Genomic DNA, 25153 nt, shown 5'->3' with positions numbered 1-25153 from the left:
TATATATATATAAAAAAAAAAATGTAATAGAGGAATGCACCGATACCGAGTATTTGGGCGAGTATATATTAGTATATAGTGGTACTCGCCCAAATGCTCCCATACTGGAAATCTCCCTCTGACCGGCATTGCCACGAGGGAACATGGAGTAGGGAAGCTGTCTCCATGCTGTTTGGCCGCCTCGATGCTGATTGGCCGGGAAGCAGACTTCCCAGCCAATCAGCATCGAGCCAGCCAAACAGATCTGACAATATGGTGACACAACCTCCATCCTGCAGACCCCTCACATCGATCCTCAGCAGCAGTCACTACTGCACCAGTCCCTCGGCCAGCTGGGAAGACACCGCTCTCCAAGACCTGCCCACCTCTCCTGTGTGCACCGCAGCAGTACCGCCTGATTGATGCTGTTAGAGGATTTCTGAATCAGAGTGCTGGGTCGTCTTTGCATGCGCAGTAGCAGGCTGAGGGCCGATCACGGAGGCGCTGTACACACAGGAGAAGTGGGCAGATCCAGGAGAACTTGGAGAATGGTGTCTGCCCAGCTGGCCGAGGGACATCTGTGGTAGGGTAAGGACTGCTGCTGAGGATCAATTTGAGGGAAATGAGGTGTCTGCCACCATATTGTCAGATCTGTTTGGCTGGGAAGCCAGCATCGAGGCCAGCCAATCAGCATCAAGCCTGCCCAAACAGAATGGAGTCGGCTTCCTGGGCAATCAAGAAGCCGGGCGGTGGTTAATGACACGCCAGGGCTCCCTGATTGCCCAGGAAGCCAGCTCTATGCTACTGGAAGTACCGATACTCTGTATCGGTCAGTACAGAAATATAAATATCGGAACTCGTACTCTATACCGAAAAACTGGTATCGGTGCATCCCTAATTTCATCAATTTTTTTTCTGTTGGTTTATTTGCACTTGGTCCAGCAAGGTGTAAATACAGCATTGAGTGCTATATTTATTAACCAACATCTTGTTGCTTTATTTGCAGATGTTTGAATGCTTCTACATGCTGGCTTCATGGTTGTGCCATCTTCTCTTTTCTGAACAGTATCCCTTTTTTGGCCCCTTGGTGAATTTTAGAATCCAGTTTCCCTAGAATAAAAGGACATGTATCAGCATAAACGAATATATCATGAAAGGAGAACAAAAAACAACAAGGAAGGTTATCCAGTAAACACTAGCATTTTTTTTTTCATATATACCTTTGTTTAATTTTTTTGTTAATAAATCCCATTGTCTTTCCTAGGTACAGATATCCAACTGTATAGTAATTAAATCACAAGAGCCAAAACAAATGCAATCTAGATTTCCAAACTATAGTCAAAAACTAATCCCTGCAAATAAATCAGTTACCACTGGTGAATCTGACGTTTAGTGTCATTTTAAAGTGAAATGCCACTTTAAGAAAAAAAAAAAGTCCTCTGTCAGTTACATACAGTGCAATTACTTTAGAAAACTCCTTTGCAGACATCTACCTGTTGCTGTTTGATAGACACCTGCAAAGGTCTCCTGGTTCCTACATCCCACTCAATTCCTGCTTGCTGTATGCTCAGTGGAATGGTTTGCCTGCTACAGTGACATAAATAGTGAACAGCTGCTGTATAATAGTAATTTCTAGGGGCATTCTGTATACATCCAGAGGACAAAACACCCCTAGCTGTCTTGGTTACAAAGAAGTGGCCTTTGCATTCGTCAGTTTCATAGAATCATAGCTACCTGCAAACTGATAACAAAAGTTTTTTAAATTATATTAAATGATACAAAAGGCATTTGTGATATTTTTGTGATGGGAATGTCATGTTTGGCATGAAAAGTGCATATTATAATTTGTACCTTGAAACTGCCATTCACCTTATCTCAGAATGGTGGTAAACAGCAGACCCATAGCTAGGGCAATTTAAACTCCCTGCCCCCCTACAGTATGTCACTTTGTGTATATTTAATTTGCCCTGCTAAGACAAGGAGAAGCATGCACAGAGCTGGGGCTTGCAGACTGCTTCTGTTAATGTACCTCCACCCTCTTCACTACAGCAGACTTGACATAGCGCTTTGTGACCTACAAAATTAGCTTGTGATGCAATTATATGTTAAATACGTTTTTTTCAACCCTTTACCCTTTAATAAAAGGAGATCTACAATAAGACACTGCAAGAAATGAACTCAATTATTTTCAGACAGCTAAATATACTATGAGGGTTTGTTTTTTTGTTTAGTTATTACCCAAGATAGCCTCCATTGACCTGACCATGCATTTCCTAAAGATTGCTTTTTAAAGACTCGATTGGACTCGATGGACTTGTGTCTTTTTTCAATCTGACTAACTATGTAAAGGGTCAGTACACTCACAAATGATCTTTTTTGAGATGCTGGTGTACCCAATTCTATACTGGCATACTAAATCTCTTGGAAACTTTGCAAGCAAGAGCTCTGCAACCAAGTTTCCAGGTCAATCCATCTGCCATATCCATCACAAGGATGTTGGATTATGTATTTAGATCACCTTTTGAAGAAGAATGAGACTCTATAAAAGAAGTGTAAGTAAGGGTGGGCAGAAGTGGGAACTCCAGCAGAACAACCTAGCCCTCTGGGTCATCAGGAGATAAGAGTGTGTGATTTAGGCCACCAGCATCTAAGAGGGGACAGCTACAATTTAAAGAATGAATTAAATATATTTTTTTAATATGAAAGCAATACTTAGATGGTTAAAACTAATAAAGCAGTGGCTTAAAAGAGCTTTTGCCACTTTAAAGACTACTGAAAGCTGCTAACAGGTATGAAGGGCAGGCACCCAGAGGGGCCTGCAGAAACCAGCAATCGATTTTAGGATCCTCTGCTTCACTTTCTTATGCTGCATCTCTACTTCCTTACATTTTTACTGGCTCAACAGCTCCTACTGATGGGTAAGGCCAGGGCTTAGTGACAAGCTCCGACACTATCCACAAGTTTCAGAGTTGTGCCCCATTAGTATGACCTGCCATTGGGCAATGCAAAGTATATTGAAAGCTGCTGCAGACATGTACAGGCACCTCTAGGTAACTGTACTTCATACCTGTCAATAGCATTCTTAAAGTGATAAAGTCTCTTTAAGTATCATTACTTTTTAAATATGACCATATTCATTCTTTTGTGAATATAAATTATTCTGATTTTAATATTACTATGATCAGACTAAAGTGTAATACCGAACAGTATAAATAACCTGGCATAGCATATATGACGTGAGTGAATCCGATTACTCACAAATCTTGTGTTGTCCCTTCATTGGAAATTTTATTGGCAGTTCTTGAGGGTTGGTACAAATGAAGACAAAGGGTGATGCTGATTCTTGGTTAAGAGATCGATACTAAGAGTAAGAAAAAAATAAACATTTAAAATGAGAAAGTGCACATATAAAAGCACAGCACAGCCTCTTACAATCCAGTCATTTTAAAAGCTTATGGGTTACCAACCTATACTAAATATAGGGTCAGTGTAGAAATATACCTAAAATGATTTACCCTCTACTAAGTTTATTAAAAGGAAACTATGATTTTCTTTTCAATAAATTTTCCTTATTATGTTCATTACAGAAATATAAAACACTTAAATGTTTTTTTTTGTTACGTTTTAAATCAGGTTAACAGGAAATATTGTATAAGAAGGTTTAATATTTAGCACTTGCAGCCAGTAGTTGGAGCCTTATGCTAGTTCTATGCTGTGTAAAGCTTCTTGGTAACATATACTGTATGCAAAATGTGGGAGACAGACTGCCGCCTCCTCCTCTATATGCAAAAACAGCAAGGTCTTAAGCAGTAAATGAATCTAATCTTCCTAAAAACTAGGCTTTCTCATGATACACCCAGCATGCTTCATGGATGCAACTGTAATAAATGTTTAGCTGTAAGATAAAAAATGATACAAATAATATTCAAACTTATTAATAAGACTGAAAAAATAGTTAAAATGATAAATTACAAAAATAAAATAAACTATACATCTGATAAATAAAATACATTTTTTAAATCAGGCAGCTCGGGGGTGCTCTGTAAAACACTAAAAACTACATGCTCAGTGTAGCAAGTGCATCTTCCTACTGCTCAGCCTGGAAACAGTGTTGACAGGGTTTCCCACAATTGCTTCCATAGGTAGTGCCCTGGTATATGCAAGCTGTAAAAAAAAGTGGGTAGGGTCTGTCTGGCTCTGAGAATGGTGACCAGTCTGAAGCAGACGCTATGAATTGGCGCAACCCTACTCCCAGAAGTAGCAATGAGGGAGAATGTCAACAGTAAAAGGTATATGTGCTGCACTCACCATGTAGATAAAATAGAAGTTAAATCCATCCTTTACTCGCCTCTCCTCTAGTGATTAGCCATCCTCAAGCTACCTTGCCGGTGCCGACATCTTTGCGATTAATCGAACTTAATAATCGGCTAACTAATCGATTATGAAAATAATCGTTAGCTGCAGCCCTAATCTTTACCCAATAGTCTTTCAGATTCGGCATCTTTGGCCATCTCGATTGGCTGGTCTAGGATGCTTTCACACTGGAGTTAATTTATCCAATGCATGCCAAGAATGTAGACTGAGCTGTGCTTATAGAATATTGCAGGCAGACAGTTAAGGATTTATTGAAGAAAAATCATACCATGTATCTTCTGCTATAAAAAAGCCCTGCCTGCTTGCAATTTGTTTGTTAAATAAAGTTTTTACTTTACAATGCTGAAGTAGAGAATTCTATCATTTGAATACTAATGCTTAAAAATAAAATTGATCAATACTGTTTTATGTTTTAGCTCCAGCAATCCTTAACCCAGTCCACGTGCCTTGCCATTTAGATTACTGCTGTGCAGCCAGCATTTTTATATATCAAGCACTAAACCTCAGTACCACTCCAGAAAAAACAGTGAAAACAGTTCCTATGGGCTGCAGTGGTGACACCTTAATAAAATGGACAAGAATGTCACTTCAAGTTACTCAGCCGCTCAGAATGTTTACTGAAATGTAATTACCATACACATGCTGTACTGAAGTTTATTATGATGCATTGATTTCTAAGGCTCAAAAATGTTTTAGTTTTGGATGAAGTGGAGAATGTTTTGGGGTTTTTTGTCAGTTTTTATCTGTCTCTTTGGGGAGATTGTTCTTCACTTCCTGTCTCAGGAGGTAACTAAAAGTGAGAGTCGATCCTTCCAAAGTAAGGGAACTTCTCATACAGCTGTGCTACAAATAGCCCAAATGGAAGATATTCGATTTATTGCTGTTAGAGCAACAGCCGATATGCTGGTATTTCTCTCACTTTCAGGCATGCCAGCTAACCACTGTTATTGCAGGTGCCAGCTTCCAAAATACAAAATGACTGGTAGGGAAGATTATTTATTTCTCATTCAGCCTGCAGGGATTTAGAAAACAAACAGTGTATGGCAAGCTTCCATTAGGAGTAGCCAACATTCCAATATGGCCATATGTGGATTCCAATGTGTTGTCCCTTGCTGATCTAAAAATGTTCTACCCAGTCATTAAATTTAAAAATTAAAAGATTTGGTTGGTTGGACTAAACTTACCACCAGCTGTGAGCTAAAGCCAAGCTGAAAACCGTTCATTCAGAAGGGACAACATATAGAAGAACAACAACTGGTAAAGGTTTCCAGCAACAGGGTATGTTTGGTATATCTTATATAAGACAGAGTTGGTCTAACAGAATAAAATAAAATGCTTGAAACATGTTTTGCGTCTAGCCTTCCATATTTGCGATTGCATACATACAGGAAGATGGGGCTAGCATACCTGTTCTTGAAACTGTTCTCGTGACAAGCAGTCAACCACTTCTACACAGCCCAGCAGACAGCCAGTCGGATAGTCCTTGGGAAAATGAATATCTACAAATGTACAAGGGTTTATTCAGGTTTAGTGAAACACAAAGATAGAATTTTAAAAAGTAATAATTGTACTAGAACCCGTGATTACTAATAATCATTTTAGTTAGGTATTTTTTCACCCTTATAACCCAGCATTCTGGAATACTAAATGAAAAATTCCAATTTGCACTGCACATTAAGCTGAGCTCAATATTGTTAGAAGAAAACTACTGGTTCTGTGCAGTTCTGTCCAACTGGATTAGCCTGGGTTTAAAATTTCAGCCATCAAGTCACCATAAGGGTGATGCATAACTGGGCTACCCAACATAATTTAACAGTCATAAACAGAAAAATCCGATACCGCATCCGAGACTATCTAAGAACGTCAAATGTGGAAACCAGTCTCCTGAAAGGAACATCTTTGACAATCTCATAAAATGAACATTTTTTCAAAATATGCACGGTACAACATTCCTTAGACTGTTGGTTGTATGAAACAATATTCTTCCATATGCTCACGGTATTAGATTTTGGAGTTCCATTGAATAATCTCCTAACAACCTAAAGATCATGCTTAAAGAAACATGTTTTCAAAAACATTTAGTAACATAACTTTTACCGATACACTGTCGCTATTCTGAATAATAGTTCCTTATGTTGCAATGTTAATGCCTTTGTTTTCAGAGTCTATAAGAAGGTCTGACAGCTCAACCTTTGTTAAGTAGCACTCGGTATGAAGCCTCAAGCTCTGAGATCTCCTGCGGAGAAGGTCTTTTGGCAGCTGCTGCTATCCACAGACGGCCTCTATGAGCACTGTACCACGTTCTACCCTCCACCCTGCAGGAGACAGAAATGAGAGCCACAATAAGCAATCTGATCAGACAAGTACTGAACTGCACAGTCACAAATCAACATGAAGTAACTGGAATCACATTGTTTGTCAGCAGGGAAGGATGTAGAGACAGTGCAGCTTAGCCAGAGATCATTCTCAATCCTGCTGGCAAATTGCTTGTATACACAATGACTGCATGCAGAAGTTTCTGCATGATTATTTCTTTCTGCCAACTAAGCAAACTATGTTATGGATATTGTCAAAGGGCTTCAAACAATGAATGTACATTAAAAGGACATGAATACATTTTTCCATTTTCAGTTTTGAGGACGAAACACTAAAAATGCTTTCAACGTAGCTGCGGAGCGTTTCTACATAAGCATTAAAAAAAATGTTGGTTTGGGTAGTCAGTTTATAGAGTTAATAAAACTGCAATAATAGAAGCTGAATTATTAATATGCAAAATATCAATATCAATTGATAGGGCTAGTAAGTGTAAAACATAGCAGGATTTTGTGGCAGGAAAAACTATTTTGTATGGAGCAAAAGAAAGATGAAAGCAAAGGAAATGGAAAGTCTGCCGTTAATCCAAGGTCACACCCAAAGCTCAAGCAAAAAGTACTAGAAAGAGAGGAGAGACAAATCTATTCCCTTGTGTCAGCATAATGCAGCCAAAAACAGCAGATGCTTAGATACTTGGTGTCATATTTTCAACGATGAAAGTATACTGTTTTTTTTTATATTACAATTAAGTTATTCTCAAAGTGTGGTCTTGCTCTATTAAAAAGGAGAACTATGAGGTGAGTGCTTTTCACTCACCTCATAGTTCTAGCCGCACAATTGTCGGGATCCGCTACAGCTGCGGCGTCTCAGTATACCGCGAGCTACAGCATCCGCAATTCTGACAAGGGAGGATGCAACAGTTGTGGGTAGTGTTGGAGCTTGCAGCCAAGCCCTGGCTGACACACACACACACACCTATTGGCCCATCACTGTGATGGGCAGCCTTGCTGGGCAACAGGAATATGCAGCAGGTAGAAAGGGCTTAAGCCCTATCAGAAGTGGTGAAGCAGGTTCCACAAGACGTCTACTATTATTACCTTTACCGGCCACAGAACCCTGCTTAGATTTAGTTCACTGTGTTATCAAGGCATGCCTTACTTTCTTTAGAGCTAAGCCATACTTTGCTTCTACTGCAATGTCCAGTGGGAGCACCTCAGTACCCATTAAAAGCTGTCTTACTGGACAGAGTGAAGGCTGATGGGTTTGGATTACACTATTCATTTAAGATATTTAAAATGGCTTACAGGTTCACATTAAAGCAGAGGTCCACCTAAAACATGTTTTGCCCCCTGCTAAGTCAGAGCTAGAACTCTCCAATCAGCAGGAAGCCAGGAGCTTTGTTGATTGCAGATTGGACTTCTGCAGAGAGTCTACTGCTTCCACACAGAAAACAATTATCCTTCTCTTTCTCTACAATATGCTGGCAGGGGACAGGACAAGTCTTTTCTACTAATCAGCTGTGGCTGAATTGCAAAGAAAATGAACCGTAAGACTTTGCACACCCTTTGTTTTGAAGCACCTGGAATACATTTAGCTGAATTAAAACCGAAAGTTCAGTTAAGCTTTAAAGACAACTTAGGGCCCCAGATCCTATTCCATTACATAAAAAACTGAATACATAGTTTTTTTTTATAGAGAAATGTTTAAATAGAATATAAAATAGGCTAATTCAAGTAAAACAGTGCAAAGTGCATAGATGGATGTTTTGTTTAGATAAGCCATATCAGTTAGATGCTATATAGGTATTGAATGGTTGCCATGCGACACACACTTTCCTACACAGGATAAAACACCTATGCTGAAACAGCTTGGCTATGTTAACATTTGACAAACATGTATAAAAATAGCATAGCTGGAACTCAAACAAAAGGCAGTGGTGCGATTTATTCACAAAATATGAAGCCCAACTTGCCTTTTAATGCCTGCGACTAGAAGAGATGCCCAGGGCTGATGCATGCTTAGACACATGCCCTGGTCACCGATCTCCTGCAATTCTCGGTCCTGTATTCGAAGCCTGTTCCGTTCCGTGTTCTCTGCTGTAGCTTCTACAAATGTCTGTCTTCTGCTAGAGCCTGCACTCAGCTGATCCATCCACTAGGTCAAAACAGTAAAGAAAGCAGTTAATTGCCTTAAATGGCTAAATGTACAGATGAGAAATATATATGGTAGTAGTCTGCCAAAGGATTCATATTTGTGCCCATCCATTCCTGAGATTTACGTAGACCTGCCACAAAACACAACCAGCATGTGGCACCACTTTCTGTGTTAAAACTCTTCGCACCGTTTACTCTTAATTTTCTTTTTTAATGAAGTGTCACAAAATTACACTTCATTTACCTCCATGTACAACAGTGCATTGCAAAGTGTTGTGGTGTGTTTTAACACACTGTTGTGTATTGTATAAAACTGCAGACATGCTGCATTTTTACACAACACACACACCAATGCACCTGTGTGGTGTAAATAGGGCACATAGAAAAACCATTGTTTTATCTGATTTAGCCTGCCTTGATCAGCATTAAACACAGGCTAAATGCTCAATGCACTCTTATAGACTATAGAAGGAAAAGGTGTTTAAGGATTTATTATTGAATACCTAGATGGATGAATTGGTGTATTATACCTCTGCCTGGAGTTCACATTAAGGTGTACGTTTAATAAACCGTGATAAAGTCTGCTTTATCACGGGATATCTTTTCTCCACATATCACAGTGTTATTTTCTCACTTCTCTAGAAAAGTTTCAGCCTGTTTAAGTGGCCAATTGATCACGGTGATAGCAGCAGTGAACTCTCACTGTGATATCAAGAGAAAAGACTGAAGGGAAGGCTTTTCAGGGATGCACACATGAATTCCTGGGAGGAAACCTACGATCCTGATAGAATACGTTATACCTCCCACATATGTGGAAAAAACACCATATATTATTTTGTTGTTTATTATAGAAAGCCTCCTAAAAATGGCCATTATTGTGATAAAGCTTATGAGAGGCTTTTTTTGCACAGTAACAATATAGGATCTCTTTTTTATTTTGCATTGCAAACAATTTTGTAATAACCTCTGCGGCCATAAAACTAAGGGCTTGCTGAGACCCTGCGGCCATAAAACTAAGGGCTCGCTGACACTAGGTGCATTGATCAGCTATATCAACACAGGCTCAATGTGTGTGTATATATTGTGCATAAAAATGCAGCATGTTTGCATGTCTGCATTTTTATGCAACATTGAATGGGCAGCAAGTGAATTTGATGTGGCAAAAAAAGTTCTTGCTTGTGAAACTAATGTATAACACGTCTTCCCTGATGCACCTGTGCGCCAAAAAAAAGTCTTATTAGGTGATAATGAGTGGAGAAGGTGAGGAGTAATGGGTTGCAATATGCCTTATTGGATGCATTACAGCATGAGCAATCCTGCAATTATGCCTGAAAATGTGTAAAATTGTCACTTTGCTGGCTTTTTCCTCAGTGTTTCATGAGAAAAAGGCCTTTATCACCATGTCTGAGGTAGTGAAAAATCTAAAGGGACTTTTCAAAACAAACACTTAGCACAGTGATAAAGCTCTTTCCTACTTTTCACTGTTTATTAAACAGGTACATTGCTATTACTCTGTGTATTAACTTGAAGTAACAGAAGTTCAAGACGATGTGAGAATGAAGAAAAATGGTATATAATAATAACCCAGAACAACCAGATTTCAGCTGTCATCAGCTTAAGTGAAGTCAGAATAATGAGAAGTCATACTCACCAGACCATCTGAGCCAGCTTGTTCTTAGACCGGTGTCTGGTACATATCTCCCCTCCTCCTCTGCAGCGGTCTAAGGATCCTGGTGTCGACATACTCTATACACAGTCTATGCACAGTCTATGCACAGTATATAGACATAAGCCTCCAGTTACTAATTCTATATCTCGAACTGCCAAAAGGAACTCCAGGTTCCAGTTCAAATACCAATATGTTGGTCCCTACTTTTCAAAAGGAAGCCAGGAGATCACTGGCTGCTAGGTCCCTGTTCATATAATTTCCTCTGTATATACCTACTGGCCTGCGTTTGCCTTTATGAAGTTTGGTGATATGAACCACGAAGCTGGTGAAATGTCAAGTAAACAGCAGACTTGGAAAATCTTTTTAATTATGTGGAAAAATATAGGAAAATACTGTATATACATAAAACCCACTGTTATTTATAGCAAAATGGGATCAGTTAGGGAAGAAGACTATTACAACTTTGCATGTTCAAGTGCAGGAAACAATCCAAAAGATAGTGATCATTTTCAAGAGACTTCACTCAAAATAATCACTGTTGTAGCTTAATCCAAAATGTGACCATAGACATGTGAGGTGGGTCATTCATGCATGACATGATCCAGCCAAGAGACATCTGTTGGCTGGTGGTCCCCAAAACATATACCTTATTTTTATAGACTGGTGTTTCTTATTTATATTATGTCCCTCTTTATAATATCAGATATTAGAAAAACCCTAGTAGTATTCCAAAGGTCCTGCAGTCTAGGGAAACCACAGAAATATGGAGGAGTGTGCCCTGGGCATTACGGCTTCAGAAGCAGGAGAGACTTGTGGGTATATCAGGTAGGGATGCACCGATACCGTTTTTTCGGTATCCAGTGCGAGTACCGATACTTATATTTCGGTACTCGGTATCCACGATACCGGTACTTCCAGAAGCATAGAGTTGCCTTCCTGATTGCCCAGAAAACAATGCAATGACACTGATGTCAAAAGTCCACAGTCTCTTATAAAATGCAGGGCAAGTAGATTTTAGAAAGCAACCTCTAGAGTTATTCAGCTTGTGCGTCTATGTTTTGCATCTTCCTTTCTCAGGCTCATGTAGATAGGCTTTATTTTTCTGCATCTGGCATACATTTGAAGAGAAGTGTAATTTCAAGTGTGCAGTTTAGCATTTGCTTTGTGTGGTGTAGATGAAATCCACTGGCACCACAGGCAAAGCAGGTCAAACATAGCCCCTAAAGCATTATGCATACGAACACATGCAAGTATGGTACTGTGTTAAAACTTAAATATTTTCTGACAATCTAAAAGATAAAAAACTGTACAGAGTTAATAAATAACAAAATATTTGAAAATTTTAAAATTGCGCCTTTTTGTGAAAAGGTAAAAAAAAAAAAGTGAAGGTAGGCACAACTGTATATAAGCGACTTCTGTTAAAAATCGATTTTGCGATGTGTTGGTGTTGTGATAAAATGATACAGGCGTATATTTAATTGCAACACAAGGTATCACAATGCACGGCAATGCGCCACAAAGCTTTGCCATGCGCTGCCACAGTTACAAAAAACCCAAAACATTATAAAAACCATCATGCACTGTGATGCGTTCTAACAATGCACTGCCCCGCATGGTGTACACCACAACATGTACTATGTGTCCCCAGTTATTTACAAACATTGGAGTGATCAGACTATCACTACAGTGTTTGTGCTGCACGGAGGATCGGTACATATCACTGATATGTACCGATCCTCCGCTCTGCCATGCACACAGCTGCTGTCATCCTGAAACTGACAGGATGACAGCTGCTCCACTCTGCTCCCGACTGCCGCTCTCTCATGCCGCTCGATCATTGTGCGGCTCACTCCTCCGCCAGCCATTTCTATTCGGATCCCCGCTGCCATACAAGTGGGGGATCCATGGAGACACAGATCCCTGCCTGTGGCTCCAGGCAGGGAGAAGAGGCTGGAGATGCCGGTGGCCGGGGGGCATGAGCTTATAGCAGAACGGTAAACGCTACCGACGTAAGGCGTACTGACCTGGTGTTTTGGGGACAGTTTTGTTCCGGCGTATGCCTTAAGTCGGTGGCAGGGAAAGGGTTTAATGGCACAAGTACCGCCTGTACCTCTTAGAAGTAGCCCTAGATAAATAGCCACTAAATGGTTAACAATGTGTTTTAAAATTACCAAATATGAGCAACCAGAAGCCTTCAGGTTCTAAGGATATTCCATATGTTGGTAAGTAGAACACATAGTAAACAGCACTGTCACACTTTAGGAATGTGTTCATTATCACTGGGATATATTTTCTGTGTAAACTTTACTTGCAGAATATTACAGAAACATGCTATGGAATGTTGTTGTCTACATTTAAGTATGTCACTGTGCCCAGACTACACCATCTGCTCAGAACAGATGTCCTCTCCTTCCGAGTGCAAGATTCAGAATGTATAAGGAGATCCCTGCTTTCTTGCACACTCTAGATATACTTAATTACTTACAAAAATTGTATATACAGAGTCTGTGCCCCACATAGATTAAGGTCAGCAATGCATGAAAATATGGAGGCTGTCACTGCTAACTTGTCTTTGAAGGTAGTTGCTACCTCATCCTTGCTTCACTATTTGGCAAGTCATTGGACTGGAATATTTACTGTATGTGCATAATGGGTGTTCGAACACTGTCAGGGTTATTCACAAAAAGGTGAAGAGTTTGGAGAAGGCAGGAGACGTGAACAATCTAGGACAACATAGCTGAACTGGAAAGTGAACTGAATTGGAGAATTTTCCAAATCAGCCATTTTGGCCTAGATTGTTCACTTCTCCTGCCTTCTCCAAACTCTTCACCCTTTTGTGAATAACCCTGTGTATATTCACGTGCTTGCTTTGGTTTATGATATACAAAGTCCCCACTCCAGACATGTTTATTTGGAAAAAAGGGGGGAGGAGTCCGGTGACGTCGATGTCTGTGACGGCTAACGAAGGGAAGGGGGAGGAGTCCGGTGACGTCGATGTCCGTGGCGTCACCGGACTCCTCCCCCCTTCGTTAGCCGACGGAGCCACTAGGGCCAGTGAGTTTGCCCAAGAAACTTTCTGCACGAGCGCCAGCCAAGGCATTGGCCTATACACATACAGCACAGCAATGAAGTAATAAAATTAACTAGGATCACACTAATCCAGCACGTTATTATTCTGAGTTGCCCCACTCAAGCGGCGGCCATATTGAGTGGGGCACGTGAGATTAATAACGTGCTGGATAAGTGTGATCCTAGTTCATTTTATTACTTCATTGCTGTGCTGTATGTGTATAGGCCAATGTAGTTGGATCTGTATGTGCGTTATAATTAATTGAAATGAATCGAACACGAAAATTTTAATAATTAACAGCCCTAATATATATATATATATTTATAGCTTCTTTCAGGGTCCCTAACAAAGTACGGTCACTATATGTTGCCTTGAGAAATGGACCCTCCCAGTGACGTCATTATATTTGTCTGCGATGCTTGCTTTTCACAATAAATTTGTAGGACGCAATTACACGTCTGAAGTGCTGGTATTTTGTATCCCTTGATCTGATTTTAGTGTGGCACGGTTGGAAGCCATCACTTCAAGCTTCCACCTATTTGATAATCTAGTACTAGGCAGGAGTGCAGTTTCATATATGGAATCAACTTCATCTGAGAGTGATTCAGACTATAGAGAAGGAAGTAAAAGAATGAGAACTCTGAGGCATAAATATTTAACAGAATGTCAACAGCAGTAGCTGCCATATTTCTAAAAGACCAGCTACTTCTTTTTCATCCGTAACAATCCTTATATTTTATAATACTGCTCTACAGGTAGCAGTCTTGATATATCAGAAGCTAAATCTGGTGCAATGGTTCCTACAGGCTAAAATGGCAGTGATTGACACTTCTGCTGCCACTATCATCATCAGCATCATCATCATCATGTCTTCACCACTCCCGTCAACCCTTCTTTACTACTTCCTCTATACACAGAGTATAAAATGACAGTATAGTACTTCCCTGCGTCTTACCTAGTGAGTATTTTGTCAGACAAATCCACTTCCATGGTCATTTGGCTGTGAATCATTTTAGCGACTCAGTGATCCCTCCTCCTAGGCTACAACTTTTGAATTAGGAAGTAGAACAGCAGGATCATATGGCCCGATTTTAGAAAAAACATTTTGAGAAGGAAGGTTTTTATTAATGCGTGTATTGGGGATCATTTACTTATCTTCTCCCGCTCTTTATCCTTGTGCCTTGCATTCCCCTTTAAACCTGCACATATACAGGCCAAAATGTAGGCCTAATCTCCAAACACCATCTTACAGGAAGCGTTTAATGTTGCTTCACAGCCACTAATTAAATAATGTCATTCTCTGTCTATCGGTGCAAGTTTGAATCTGGCGGCTGTGAGGCAGCATAGAACAGTTCCTACTTTAAATGGTTACCATGTTTCAAACCTGGACAATTCCTGGACCTGAAGCAAGTGATGAAAAAATATTAAAGCAAATCTGTTGCAAATCAAAGTGAGCGTATGATGACCAACAAATTACAGCTTAGCCGCAGTGAAAAAATAAGCGCCAAACAAATCAGTAGTTCCAGATATATAGGCAGGTGAATGTGGCTTCAGCCTCTTACCCATCCAAGCCTTCCAATTGGTCTATCACTTTGACAGGAAGGCTCACTGACCAACAAACAGTCTCTCAAGATAGAAAGGGGCCGAGTCAAAGATTTGCATCTAACAGGGTTATTTATAAAAGGTGAAGAGTTTGGAGAAGGCAGAAGGGACAAGGACAACATAACTGAACTGGAAAGCCCTGTAAAATTTCAGTGGCCTACATTTCTGAATCTGATTGTTTTGAAATGGGATTTCACATCTGGATTATATTAGTTTACCCTGTATTATAAAGAATCTACAGGAAAAGTATGATACCATTGCTTTGTTCTGTAATAGCTGCTGCCGTGGAGAGGGACATGGAATGCTGGTGGGATTTTATAGTTTCCCCAAGAGATAAGACAGTTTGTGATTTACCTTGCCCACAACCACACAAAAGAGAAATGTCAGGTCAAGGTGTAAATCACCTTTGAAAATAATGATACACAAGCTCATGTTTTTCAGGCAATAAGGCTCATGTAGGATAGGACCTATGTCGCTTTAAAGGAATTATAAAGTCACAGCGTGTACTATCCTGTTTACAACGTCAGTAAACATTATACTTGTTTTTGATAATGCAAAGTTTACTTTTTTTTAAATCCCTTTTATGTAGTGAGTGCTGACTTCTGTCTGGCCATCTCTTTCACCAACTTCCTGGATTCCCAGTGTGCTTTGCGTCTCTTTCCCTGCTACTTGATGTGATGCAGTCTTGATTTCTGAAGACTATATAGCCCATCATGCATTGCTTCCAGCATGTAATGATAATGTTACATTGTTTAGATGTTGAGTTGTAGAGCAGAAAGCAGGCTCTACAAGAGTTGTGACACAAAAGAGTGCATTGAGGAACTACATCCTAAAGGCATCTTCAGTAAGTAAGTTTACAAACTTGCAGATCAATATCGTTATTAGGAGTGGGATAAAACGTATGGAAATTTAATATAGAAAGACATTTATTTTTAGTTTTTGACCTAGATACCCTTGAAAGGACAATTAAAATCTATTGCATCGTTGTGTAATCGATTACTTCTGTACTAGGACTCAAAACTTTTAAATTTGACTATATTTCTGTATCACCATTTTTTTCAAAGTTTTCAGACCTTTGTCATTCAACAGGAAAGTGAAATAACTTTTAAATGTTCCATAGAGTGGCTTACCACAGGCGGTGACAGCATCAAGCTGGGATTCACAAGAATGGAATCACACCGATTCTCTCCTGGTTTTTTCACTGGATTCACTATTGTCCCAGAGTTAATAGCATGCACATTCTCATCAAATCTGTCCAGAAAATAAATAATGTATGTAAGCTAGAGAAATATATTCTATAAAAAGATAATTGCATTATTGATTGCAAAAGCTGAAAACCTATTATTTGTTGATCTAGAGCACTTCAAACTTACTACACACTTCCCACCGTTTCCTAACAACCTAGTATCATGCTCTATTTTTCTTTACCGCTTGTGATATTCAGCGAGTTCATCTCCTTCCTCAAAAACCTGACGGCCCGCAAAGTCAATTGTGATTTTACGAGAGAGTCGGGAAGCATGACGCAGTTCCTGGAGCTCTTGCTCTTTCTTACGAAGGGTCTCCCTTTCTGCCGTGGACAACCATTGGTTGGAATCAGTGGAGAAGTAATCGGACTCATCATCAATCACATGTGTGCGCCGTACACTACAAAACAAGCAAAATGGAAAAATAAGGCCGACTGTAATGTTTTCATTAGTAGTCAAACAGAATAATGAATACATAAAGTATAACCACAAAAGCCTTCTGTGTTTAACCTCTTGCCGTCCGCCCGTAGTAAAAAAACGGACGGACGGCACTGCAGCATCTGCGGGTTGCCGTCTCCAGACGGCAATTTTTTTCTGCTCGCGCGCGCCCCCTAGCGGGCACGCACGGGCAGGAAAGACCCGTCCAATGCGAACACCCGGTACTGGGTGTTTCACATATAGGCGATCAGCGGGTCCATAGCCCGGCGATCGCCTATATGTGCTCGTTCGCGGCACATTACACTAGATCTCTGCTTCATCAGCTTCTTTTGGGGTCCATAGGTGATATTAGGGGTCCTAGAGACCCCTAATATCTCCATAAAGAGGACCTGTCAGTGTGCCTTTGCTATTATATAGGGGGTTGTTATCCCCCTATATAATAGCAATAACAATAAGTGCAAAAAAAAAAATATAAATAAAAAAAAAGAAAAGTAACACATAAAAAAATAAAATAAAATAAAAGCCACATATAAAAAAAGGGGAAAAAACCCCCCCAAAATGTTTAACTCCCCCACCCCCACGTTTACGCGCCTATAAACGTAAATACGCGTCCGGTGCCCCAGCGCGCAAAAATTACAATTGCGCTACACATGTTACATATCGCCGCGAACGTCGCAGTGAGAGCAATCATTTTAGGGCCATCAATCACTGATAACACTAAACTGATGAGCGGTAACAGCTTTTAAAGCGTCGCCTAGGGCCAATTTTGGGTATTATCGTTTTTTGAGGTTTCGCGCGCGCACGCAATTTTAAGGCTTGACATGTTTAGTGTCTTTTTACCCGACGTGACCCCATCTTTTATATTTTACCAAAAAATTGGGTAATAATAAATGTTTTATCATTTAATATAGGGGAAACTGTTTTTTTTTTTAAATTTCGGTAATTTTTCCTTAATATAGTAAAAAAATAAAACCCCCAGTGGTGAATAAATACCACCAAAAGAAAGCTCTATCTGTCCCCAAAAAAGGGTATAAAATTCATTTCAGTACAGCGCTGCATGACGGAATAAATGTCAGTTAAAGTACCGCAGCGCTGAATACTGAAAAATAGCCTGGATGGGAAGGGGGTTTAACACCGCGGATGTCAACTGGTTAAAGGGAATTGTGTAAAAGCAACAAATACCTAGTCTTGTCATACTCCAGAAGTTTGTCACGATGCTGCAAAGCCCTGTCCAAACCCTCCTTCATCCGCACTTCTTGATGAGGGAGTAGATCATTTGAAGATACATCCATCTTTCCTGAGACATCAGGAACTGGAATTGAACAAAAATAATTAAGGGAACTCAACTCTGGAAGTAAAAATTTGCTCTGTTAAAAGGAATATTTAGAAATCTTATTTGTGCCTGAGCATTGCCCTGAAAATTTACCTTTTACCTGGAATCCTCCTGAAAAATAGCAGTACACTCCCTGGTATGTGTGTTAGGGTGCCTAAAGCCTCATAGCTGTACAGCTGTAGTTTGAGAGTGAAGGCACAGCTGCCTCTCAATGCTAATGAGAGTTGGTGATGTCGGTCCATGCATATATAACTTGAGACAAGTATAATGACTTACATGTGAAAACACATCAAAAGTGATGGATTTTTCTGTTTGACTGTAGTATACTGCATTAGCTAACACTAAATTAACAAACTGTTGCTAGCAATAGTTAAAAAGACATTTAACTGGACTTATTCAGTTGAATATGTTTCACCACTAAGGAAGTAGCAAAGTGATCATCCTGACTATCAGAAATAAGCGTGTCACAAGAATGGCTAGGCAAAACAGTAAACATACATTATTCATGTAGGTCCCTTATATTACATTTTGGTAAATCTAAAGTTGATTGAAGATTGTAAAGATCAAATTCTAACATGATGATGAACTTTAGAAATTATACAAAGCAAAGTCTGCCTTACCTCCCATTAGTTTCTTCCGTAATTTCTGGCTCTTGTTTGAGTCTCTCATTAAAATATCTTGCTCTTCCTTGGTGCAAACCTAAGGCAGGGTCACAAAAAGAAACATTTTAGTGTAAAACTATTATATAAATAAATCCAATGTAGGTACAGCAGCAGAATCAAAGCATCAGCATTTTATCAACATCAAAACGTTGACAATAAAATGCCCACGCCTTGAGTTCTCTCTGCTGCCATGTATGGATATTATTGTGGATGAGCACCTCACCTTCCCTGATCTGTTCGGTCCAGGCAGTCAGCTGACCTAGTTTTGCACCCCCCTCTTGTTGTTCTAACAAGGCTGGTTAGACCCCACAGAGCCCTGCTACCCTGGTGAGACCCCCCTCTGTATGTGCGTTATAATTAATCGAAATTAGTCTATTAAAAAAAAATTTGATTAATCGAACAGGAAAATTTTAATCATTACCAGCCCTAATTGTAAAACAATAAAAACCTACTTGTGAAAAAAAAAAACCAGTGGTTTTAGTTGCACAACTGTTTTAAAATATGTGGAAGCCGCACTGCCTTGTCAAGGATCCGCTGTATAGTGTGGTCCTAAATCTAATCTATAAAAGCCTCCATCATGGAACATATACAGAAATGGAAAAAGTGAGTGCAGGTACACCTGGAGGAAGCCAATTCCCCCATTTAAAGGCACACGAGGGAGATAAGATTAGAGTTAGGATTTCAGCAGCAAAAGCAGTGCTGCCAAACCAGAAAGCAGTGGGTAGTTTTAGGTATGGCCAACTGCTGATTGACATAATACAGGCCATGATGCTAATAGCCACTCCCCCTGCAAAATCTTCTAGTCCCACTGTGGTACAAGCAGACATAGCCTACATGAGAGTAACATCTGTGCTCTGAATTCAAAAGCAGTGCAGTATAGTTGCCACACCATCACAGGAAGCTGCATTTAGGGCTGCAACAACTAATCGACATAATCGATTATAATCGTTTATTGAAAAAGTTGTCAACTTTTTCAATAATCGATTAATCGGCTTCTGATCAGTTGGCCCTGTTCACGGCTCCACACACGCTGCGCGCCCCACCTCCTCCCTAACTCACGCTCAACGCTGACAGACCCGCATCCACGCTTTACACGCCGCACCTCCTTCCAGCCTCGCACTCACCGCCCGCCCACATTCTCCATCGGCACAGGGACGCGGGGAGATGTAGTAAGGAGGAGCAGGTGTGGGGGGGATGACAGCGGCAGATTGACAGGCCCGATCTCAGAAGCAAGTTGCTGGAAGACTGCTCAGGTATAAGCCTGCACTTTCCCACACGTGGTGCTCTATAATGTATTGCTGGGATTTTTATTCCTCTATAGCTGATGGTACACTGTGCTGTATATTATACATGGGAATACAAATCCCAGCAATACATTATATACCGTATGTATAATGTACTTCACTTAAAGTTTTCTTTTTTACTTTCACCGCTCCAAGCTTGCTCCTTTCAATACAAACTAGTAGTCCATCACTGGAGCCATTTTTAAAATGTATTATCGAACGTAATAATCGGCTAACTAATCGATTTTGAAAATAATAGTTAGCTGCAGCTCTAGCTGCATTAGGTGGATTTTATTGGCAGGATCAACAGGTATTGGTGGGACTTTGCAGGGGGAAGAAAAGAAAACTTTAAGTGCAGATGTACTTATAATGAAGTACTACAGGACATATTTTAATAGGAAGCCATAGTTCTAGCATAATATATTTTCAATATGCTTATTTTATAAGTATATACATTTTGAGATTTCGAACTGTCATAAAAAGATAAGTAGGTTGCCACTGCTCACCTATCCTTCTAAAAAAAAAAATAGCCTGGAGTCAGAAGCACTAAAGCCAGGCACAGCTAGAAAGCTAGCATTTAAAAAAAAAAAATAAAAAAAAAAAAGACTCCCTCCCCCTGCATGAAGAATAAAACATCAAGAAACAAATGGCAGCAACTAAGCTTCCATACAAGCCTATTAACTGACAGATACTTTAATAATTCAAACTAAAAATAAGGAGGCCTGTCATTTACCTATTAGTGTGGTTAAAGTGGACCTTTACACCCTTTCACTAAAAAAGAAAAAAAAAAAAAAAATCACATCAGCATACTCTGCACGCCAATAGAAAATCATCTTACATTCATTAGCTAAACAAACATGTTTTTCATTTACTTACAAATGAAGTTTGTCTACTTCCTGGTCTACTTGTGGCACAAATGATGTAATTGTGCCCAAGCGTTGCATCCTGGGAAGGTTACATCAGCAGAGCATTGCTGGGAAATTTCATCTGTAATCTCCCCTGAGATGATGTTCATGGTCACATGTCCCAGAGTTCCAGGAAGAGATACAGTATATTGGGAGATATAAACCAACTTCCGTCCGCCGAACATAAGAAAACGGTCGGACGGGAGCATTCTAGATGCAGGTGGGCCTCTTAAAACATCCTTTGTGCCTGCGCACTGAGCAGTCATAATGTGAAACAGACACCGATGGCTGTTTACATACAAGCGGTCCAGCGTCTGTAGAGCCGCCCCATCACTTGTATGTTGTGCCTTCGTGCACCCTCCACCTACCCACCGTGATCCCGGGCTCCCTGTGCTCCGTGCAGGCCCAGGACAGGCACTGTGGCTCTGTGCAGGGAGGTCAGTACACAAACTCCCTCTGATCTCCCCTCCGGTGTTGTGAGTGCAGAAGTAATGTTTATTAGATCACTTCCGCATTCAGCTGTCACTCTCTGGCTGCAGAAGCTGGTGAAGCAGATCTGTGCTTCATCAGTTTCTTTGGGGGGTCCCTAGGTGACATTAGGGTTCTTAGAGATCCCCGATGTTCCCATAAAGAGGAATTTTCACTGTAATTTGATATCACATTTGGGGCTTCTTAGCCCCCTATGATAACAATAAAGTGTAAATAAACAAAAATGTAAGCCCCCCCACATAAACGGGCAAACTTGTCGGGTGCGCCTACGTGTGAAAATGACGATTGCGCCCATTACGCCCCACGTTACATATCATCGCGTACGTCAGAGTGTGAGCAATAATTGTAGGGCCATCAATTACTGTTAACACTGAAAACAGGAAGGAAGGGGGTGTAAACACCCCAATCTTCAAGTGGTTAATGGCCATCAAGTGGTTAAAGTTAAAAATGGCCACTGTGAGAAGAATGGGGGAGAAAAGAGAAGTAGGGTATGCAATAAAAAGCCTGCAATTGTCTATGTATAAGTATGTGTTTGTAGATTGTCATTACTAAACATTTCTAAAAGGTGCGTTTGTTATTTTAAAAGATATGGGTAAAGGTCCGCTTTAACTTCACAAATAGAACAGAAAAAAATAAAATATAACATATACACTACACAGCTATACTACTCTTAATTTAGCAATCAACCAAAAAGTTTGTGGACAACTGATGGGGACCTTGTAACTGGTAATATACTGCTTTGAGCCAAGGTTGCTTATTGCTCATACCGCACGCAGAGTCCAGTCTCAAAGCTAGGTGTGCCTGCCAGACAGCGAAAAATTATGGTACCCAACATTTTTAATAGGCGACACTCTGACTTTATAGCTCATCGGTTTAGAGTCAAGTATAAATTAGGGACTTTTAGAATTATTTATCTCAGTCCAGCGTATGCGGCTATACCCAATATGTGTTGCGTAATTTTTGTTTAAATACAAACCCTATGCTCATGTTTATGTTCATATGTGTATACAGATTGGTGGTTGCCCTTTTACTTTCATTTTCTTAACACTTAACTTTATTACTATTGCAAGGAGACAAATAAGCCCCCTATGTGAAAAAACTACTCTTCATGGTGCCATCAGGGCTTTACTAGACACCCAATGTCTCCCCTGCCGTCTACCCCTGCTAATCAAGCACAGATTGTGCTTGATCCGCTGTTTACTCGGCTTTGCAACCAGGAATCTAACGTCTCTGAACCTTGAAGTGCTCCAAGATGAGAATGTCTCAAGTCACACTCCACAGAGGACATTGGGGTACGAATGTTCCTCGATCTCCTCCTGCTCGACATCCTGACTGTTTATTGTGGTCACAGGCTGCCAGGAGGAGCAGGAGAACTAGGGAACAACAGGCACCCATTGAGTCTTGTAAAAGTGAGAGGACAGCTCTACAGCCACCCAGATTACCTTTACTCAATAGACCTGAACCTGCTTAGAAAAACAGAAACAAAACCAGGATGTATGGTATAGGTCGAAAATCCTGAAGTGCTTATATATGGACACAATGTAGTCATTTAAGAAACTGTCAGGGCTCTTACCAAGCTTCCACAAAACAGACAAGGTCCAGACCCCTCCTGTTCACATACAATACGACCACATGTCATACAGTTGTTGATGAGCTTATGCTTCTGGGCCAGGCATTCGCATGGATGACGCCCAGGAATCAGCACAGTCAGTCGGTCCTGTCCCTCTTTGGTGTACAAGTTGACATACTTTTGTTTTTTCTTAGAGGATGAGAGAGAAGCTGTCTCCTGAGCCTGATGACAAATAAATAGGGATTCAATACATGGTAAAAATAGGTATCACAGTGGTGTACACCCAATATTTTTATTCCAAAAGATGGAGTGGAAAGAGAAACTTTCCAAAACCCAGATGACTTCCTAGCATAAAAAAACTGCCAATTGTACATGTGCAATTTGGCTGCATTCAAATATAAATGGTAGAGCACTCCAACACACATATCTGCATGTTCATGTGTGTTGCAGCAATGCACATCTTTAATGCGAGTTACCATGACACAATAGTGTGAATGCAGCTATTCTGTTGCAGTTTGTCATTGTTGGGTCCACAAACTGAAGGCCAATTAAAGGGCAGTTATGCACCCATTCAATATTACTGAAAATTAGGTGACTGCTCAGAAACAAATATGCAGCTAATAAATCCAACAATGCCAAGTTCAAACAGTCCGATTTTGAATTTCTTTCTTTCTTTTCTACCCCCTCCCTGGGGGGTTACTAGCTCCAAACTATGTTGGCTGCCTCGAGCATATATGGAATGTTGCTACAAGACATGCTAAATGGCCTGGTTCACCATTTTCTTTAATAAATCTAAAAACAATGGACCCTATTTGATCAATAAAAGCATTATCTAAAATGCAATAATTGCAAAAACCATTTCATGCATAATTTTAAATAAATTAATAATTAATATAATAAGCTGTAATCACATAATTTGTTTTGCATACATACCTTGGCCAAATCCATAGGAGTTTTTACCTCTTCTACAGCAGTATCAGTCAAAGCATGCACCGGCAGTGGCTCCATCTTGTTCCTTCCTTTACGCCTACCTCTTTTTGACTGGTCTATTACCAACGGTGACTCAGAAACTTCTGTACCCAGCAAGAAAAGAAAATCTGCATCAGAATTGCCATCTTTAAAAATGTTATAAGAAAGCTTGGGCAAATCAACATACCTATTTCAGAAAAGAATAGTTTTTAGAAAAGCTTAGACCCATCAACAGATATGTTATAGGTAGGTATGCACCGATACCAATGCTGTACCCTGATATTGGAGCTTTTAATTTTTAAAAATGAAGCCAGCACTGTAAACAGGCGCCGCCGTTCACAGGAAGGCTGCCGAGGTCCCCCGCGAGGTCCGAGGAGCCTTCCCCTGAATCGCCGAACTTGTTTACAGCGCCGGCTGTAAATCTCCTTCTTCCTTTGGAACCACGCTGGCCGCACCCACCCGCAAGACCGACCAGGTAAGTAGAAAAAAAAGGAGGTTGAGGACACAGAGTCCTCAATCTCTTTCGGCAGCTCCAGCACTGAATGAACAGGAAGCCTCCATATGGAGCGCTTCTGTTCATTCATAACTTGTGGAGATAGTATGTTTACCATGTCCACAATCATGCATGAACAGGAAGTGATGTAGAGCATTTAATGTTCATTCATAATTGGTGTCACAGTAAACATACTATGTCCTCAATTAGTTACAAACACTCAGCAATCACTGATCTTTGAGTGTTTGTATAGCACTCTCCATTATGACTCTTTAATGAAGGCGATTTAAAATAAAAAGAAATTCACAAGCTGTATTTAAAACTGACCATAGTTCCTACTGATCTGAGCGGAGTTGGAGCTGGATGGCTGTTTGGTTCTTTGCCACCTATGTTTAAGCTCACGGATGAATGTCTGCTTCCTGTCCTCAGAGCCCTGAATAAGGTCATTGACATACTCCTCAATCTCCTCTTCTGTGTCAATAGATAGGATGTATCTGTTGGAAACAACACAAAAAAAGACAGATAAATAAAGAAGCATCATCAGCACCACAGCCTTCATAGTGCACACCTGCTGGTGAGAACGGGTCCTTAGTTAGGCTTTCACACA

At 40.3% G+C, this 25153-nt stretch overlaps 1 protein-coding gene across 4 annotated transcripts in view; it reads right to left on the bottom strand.

The window, feature by feature from the left end:
- Positions 1 to 887: 887 nt before the first annotated feature.
- Positions 888 to 25153, bottom strand: part of TRIP4 (thyroid hormone receptor interactor 4) — a 25092-nt gene continuing 826 nt past the window's right edge. The window contains exons 2-14 of one of the 4 annotated variants that reach the window (XM_018552996.1): positions 24874 to 25040; positions 24803 to 24814; positions 24018 to 24157; positions 23088 to 23306; positions 18796 to 18874; positions 18025 to 18139; positions 16589 to 16804; positions 16291 to 16411; positions 8639 to 8820; positions 6544 to 6668; positions 5761 to 5852; positions 3238 to 3340; positions 888 to 1089 (exon numbers count right to left, since the gene is read on the bottom strand). In XM_018552996.1, coding sequence (XP_018408498.1) covers positions 1013 to 1089; positions 3238 to 3340; positions 5761 to 5852; positions 6544 to 6668; positions 8639 to 8820; positions 16291 to 16411; positions 16589 to 16804; positions 18025 to 18139; positions 18796 to 18874; positions 23088 to 23306; positions 24018 to 24157; positions 24803 to 24814; positions 24874 to 25040 — 1648 coding nt within the window. In that variant the 3' untranslated portion in view covers positions 888 to 1012. Of the gene's footprint in view, positions 1090 to 3237; positions 3341 to 5760; positions 5853 to 6543; positions 6669 to 8638; positions 8821 to 16290; positions 16412 to 16588; positions 16805 to 18024; positions 18155 to 18795; positions 18875 to 23087; positions 23307 to 24017; positions 24200 to 24802; positions 24815 to 24873; positions 25041 to 25153 lie in introns of all 4 variants that reach the window. The other 3 variants (XM_018552993.1, XM_018552995.1, XM_018552994.1) reach the window with 3 other exon arrangements.

The sequence above is a fragment of the Nanorana parkeri genome, unplaced genomic scaffold (genome assembly GCF_000935625.1).
Source record: "Nanorana parkeri isolate BGI_ZX_2015 unplaced genomic scaffold, ASM93562v1 scaffold105, whole genome shotgun sequence".
NCBI classification, from domain to species: Eukaryota; Metazoa; Chordata; class Amphibia; order Anura; family Dicroglossidae; genus Nanorana; species Nanorana parkeri.
The sequence above is the reverse complement of the archived record's forward strand: the minus strand, read 5'-3'. Positions and strand labels throughout refer to the sequence as shown.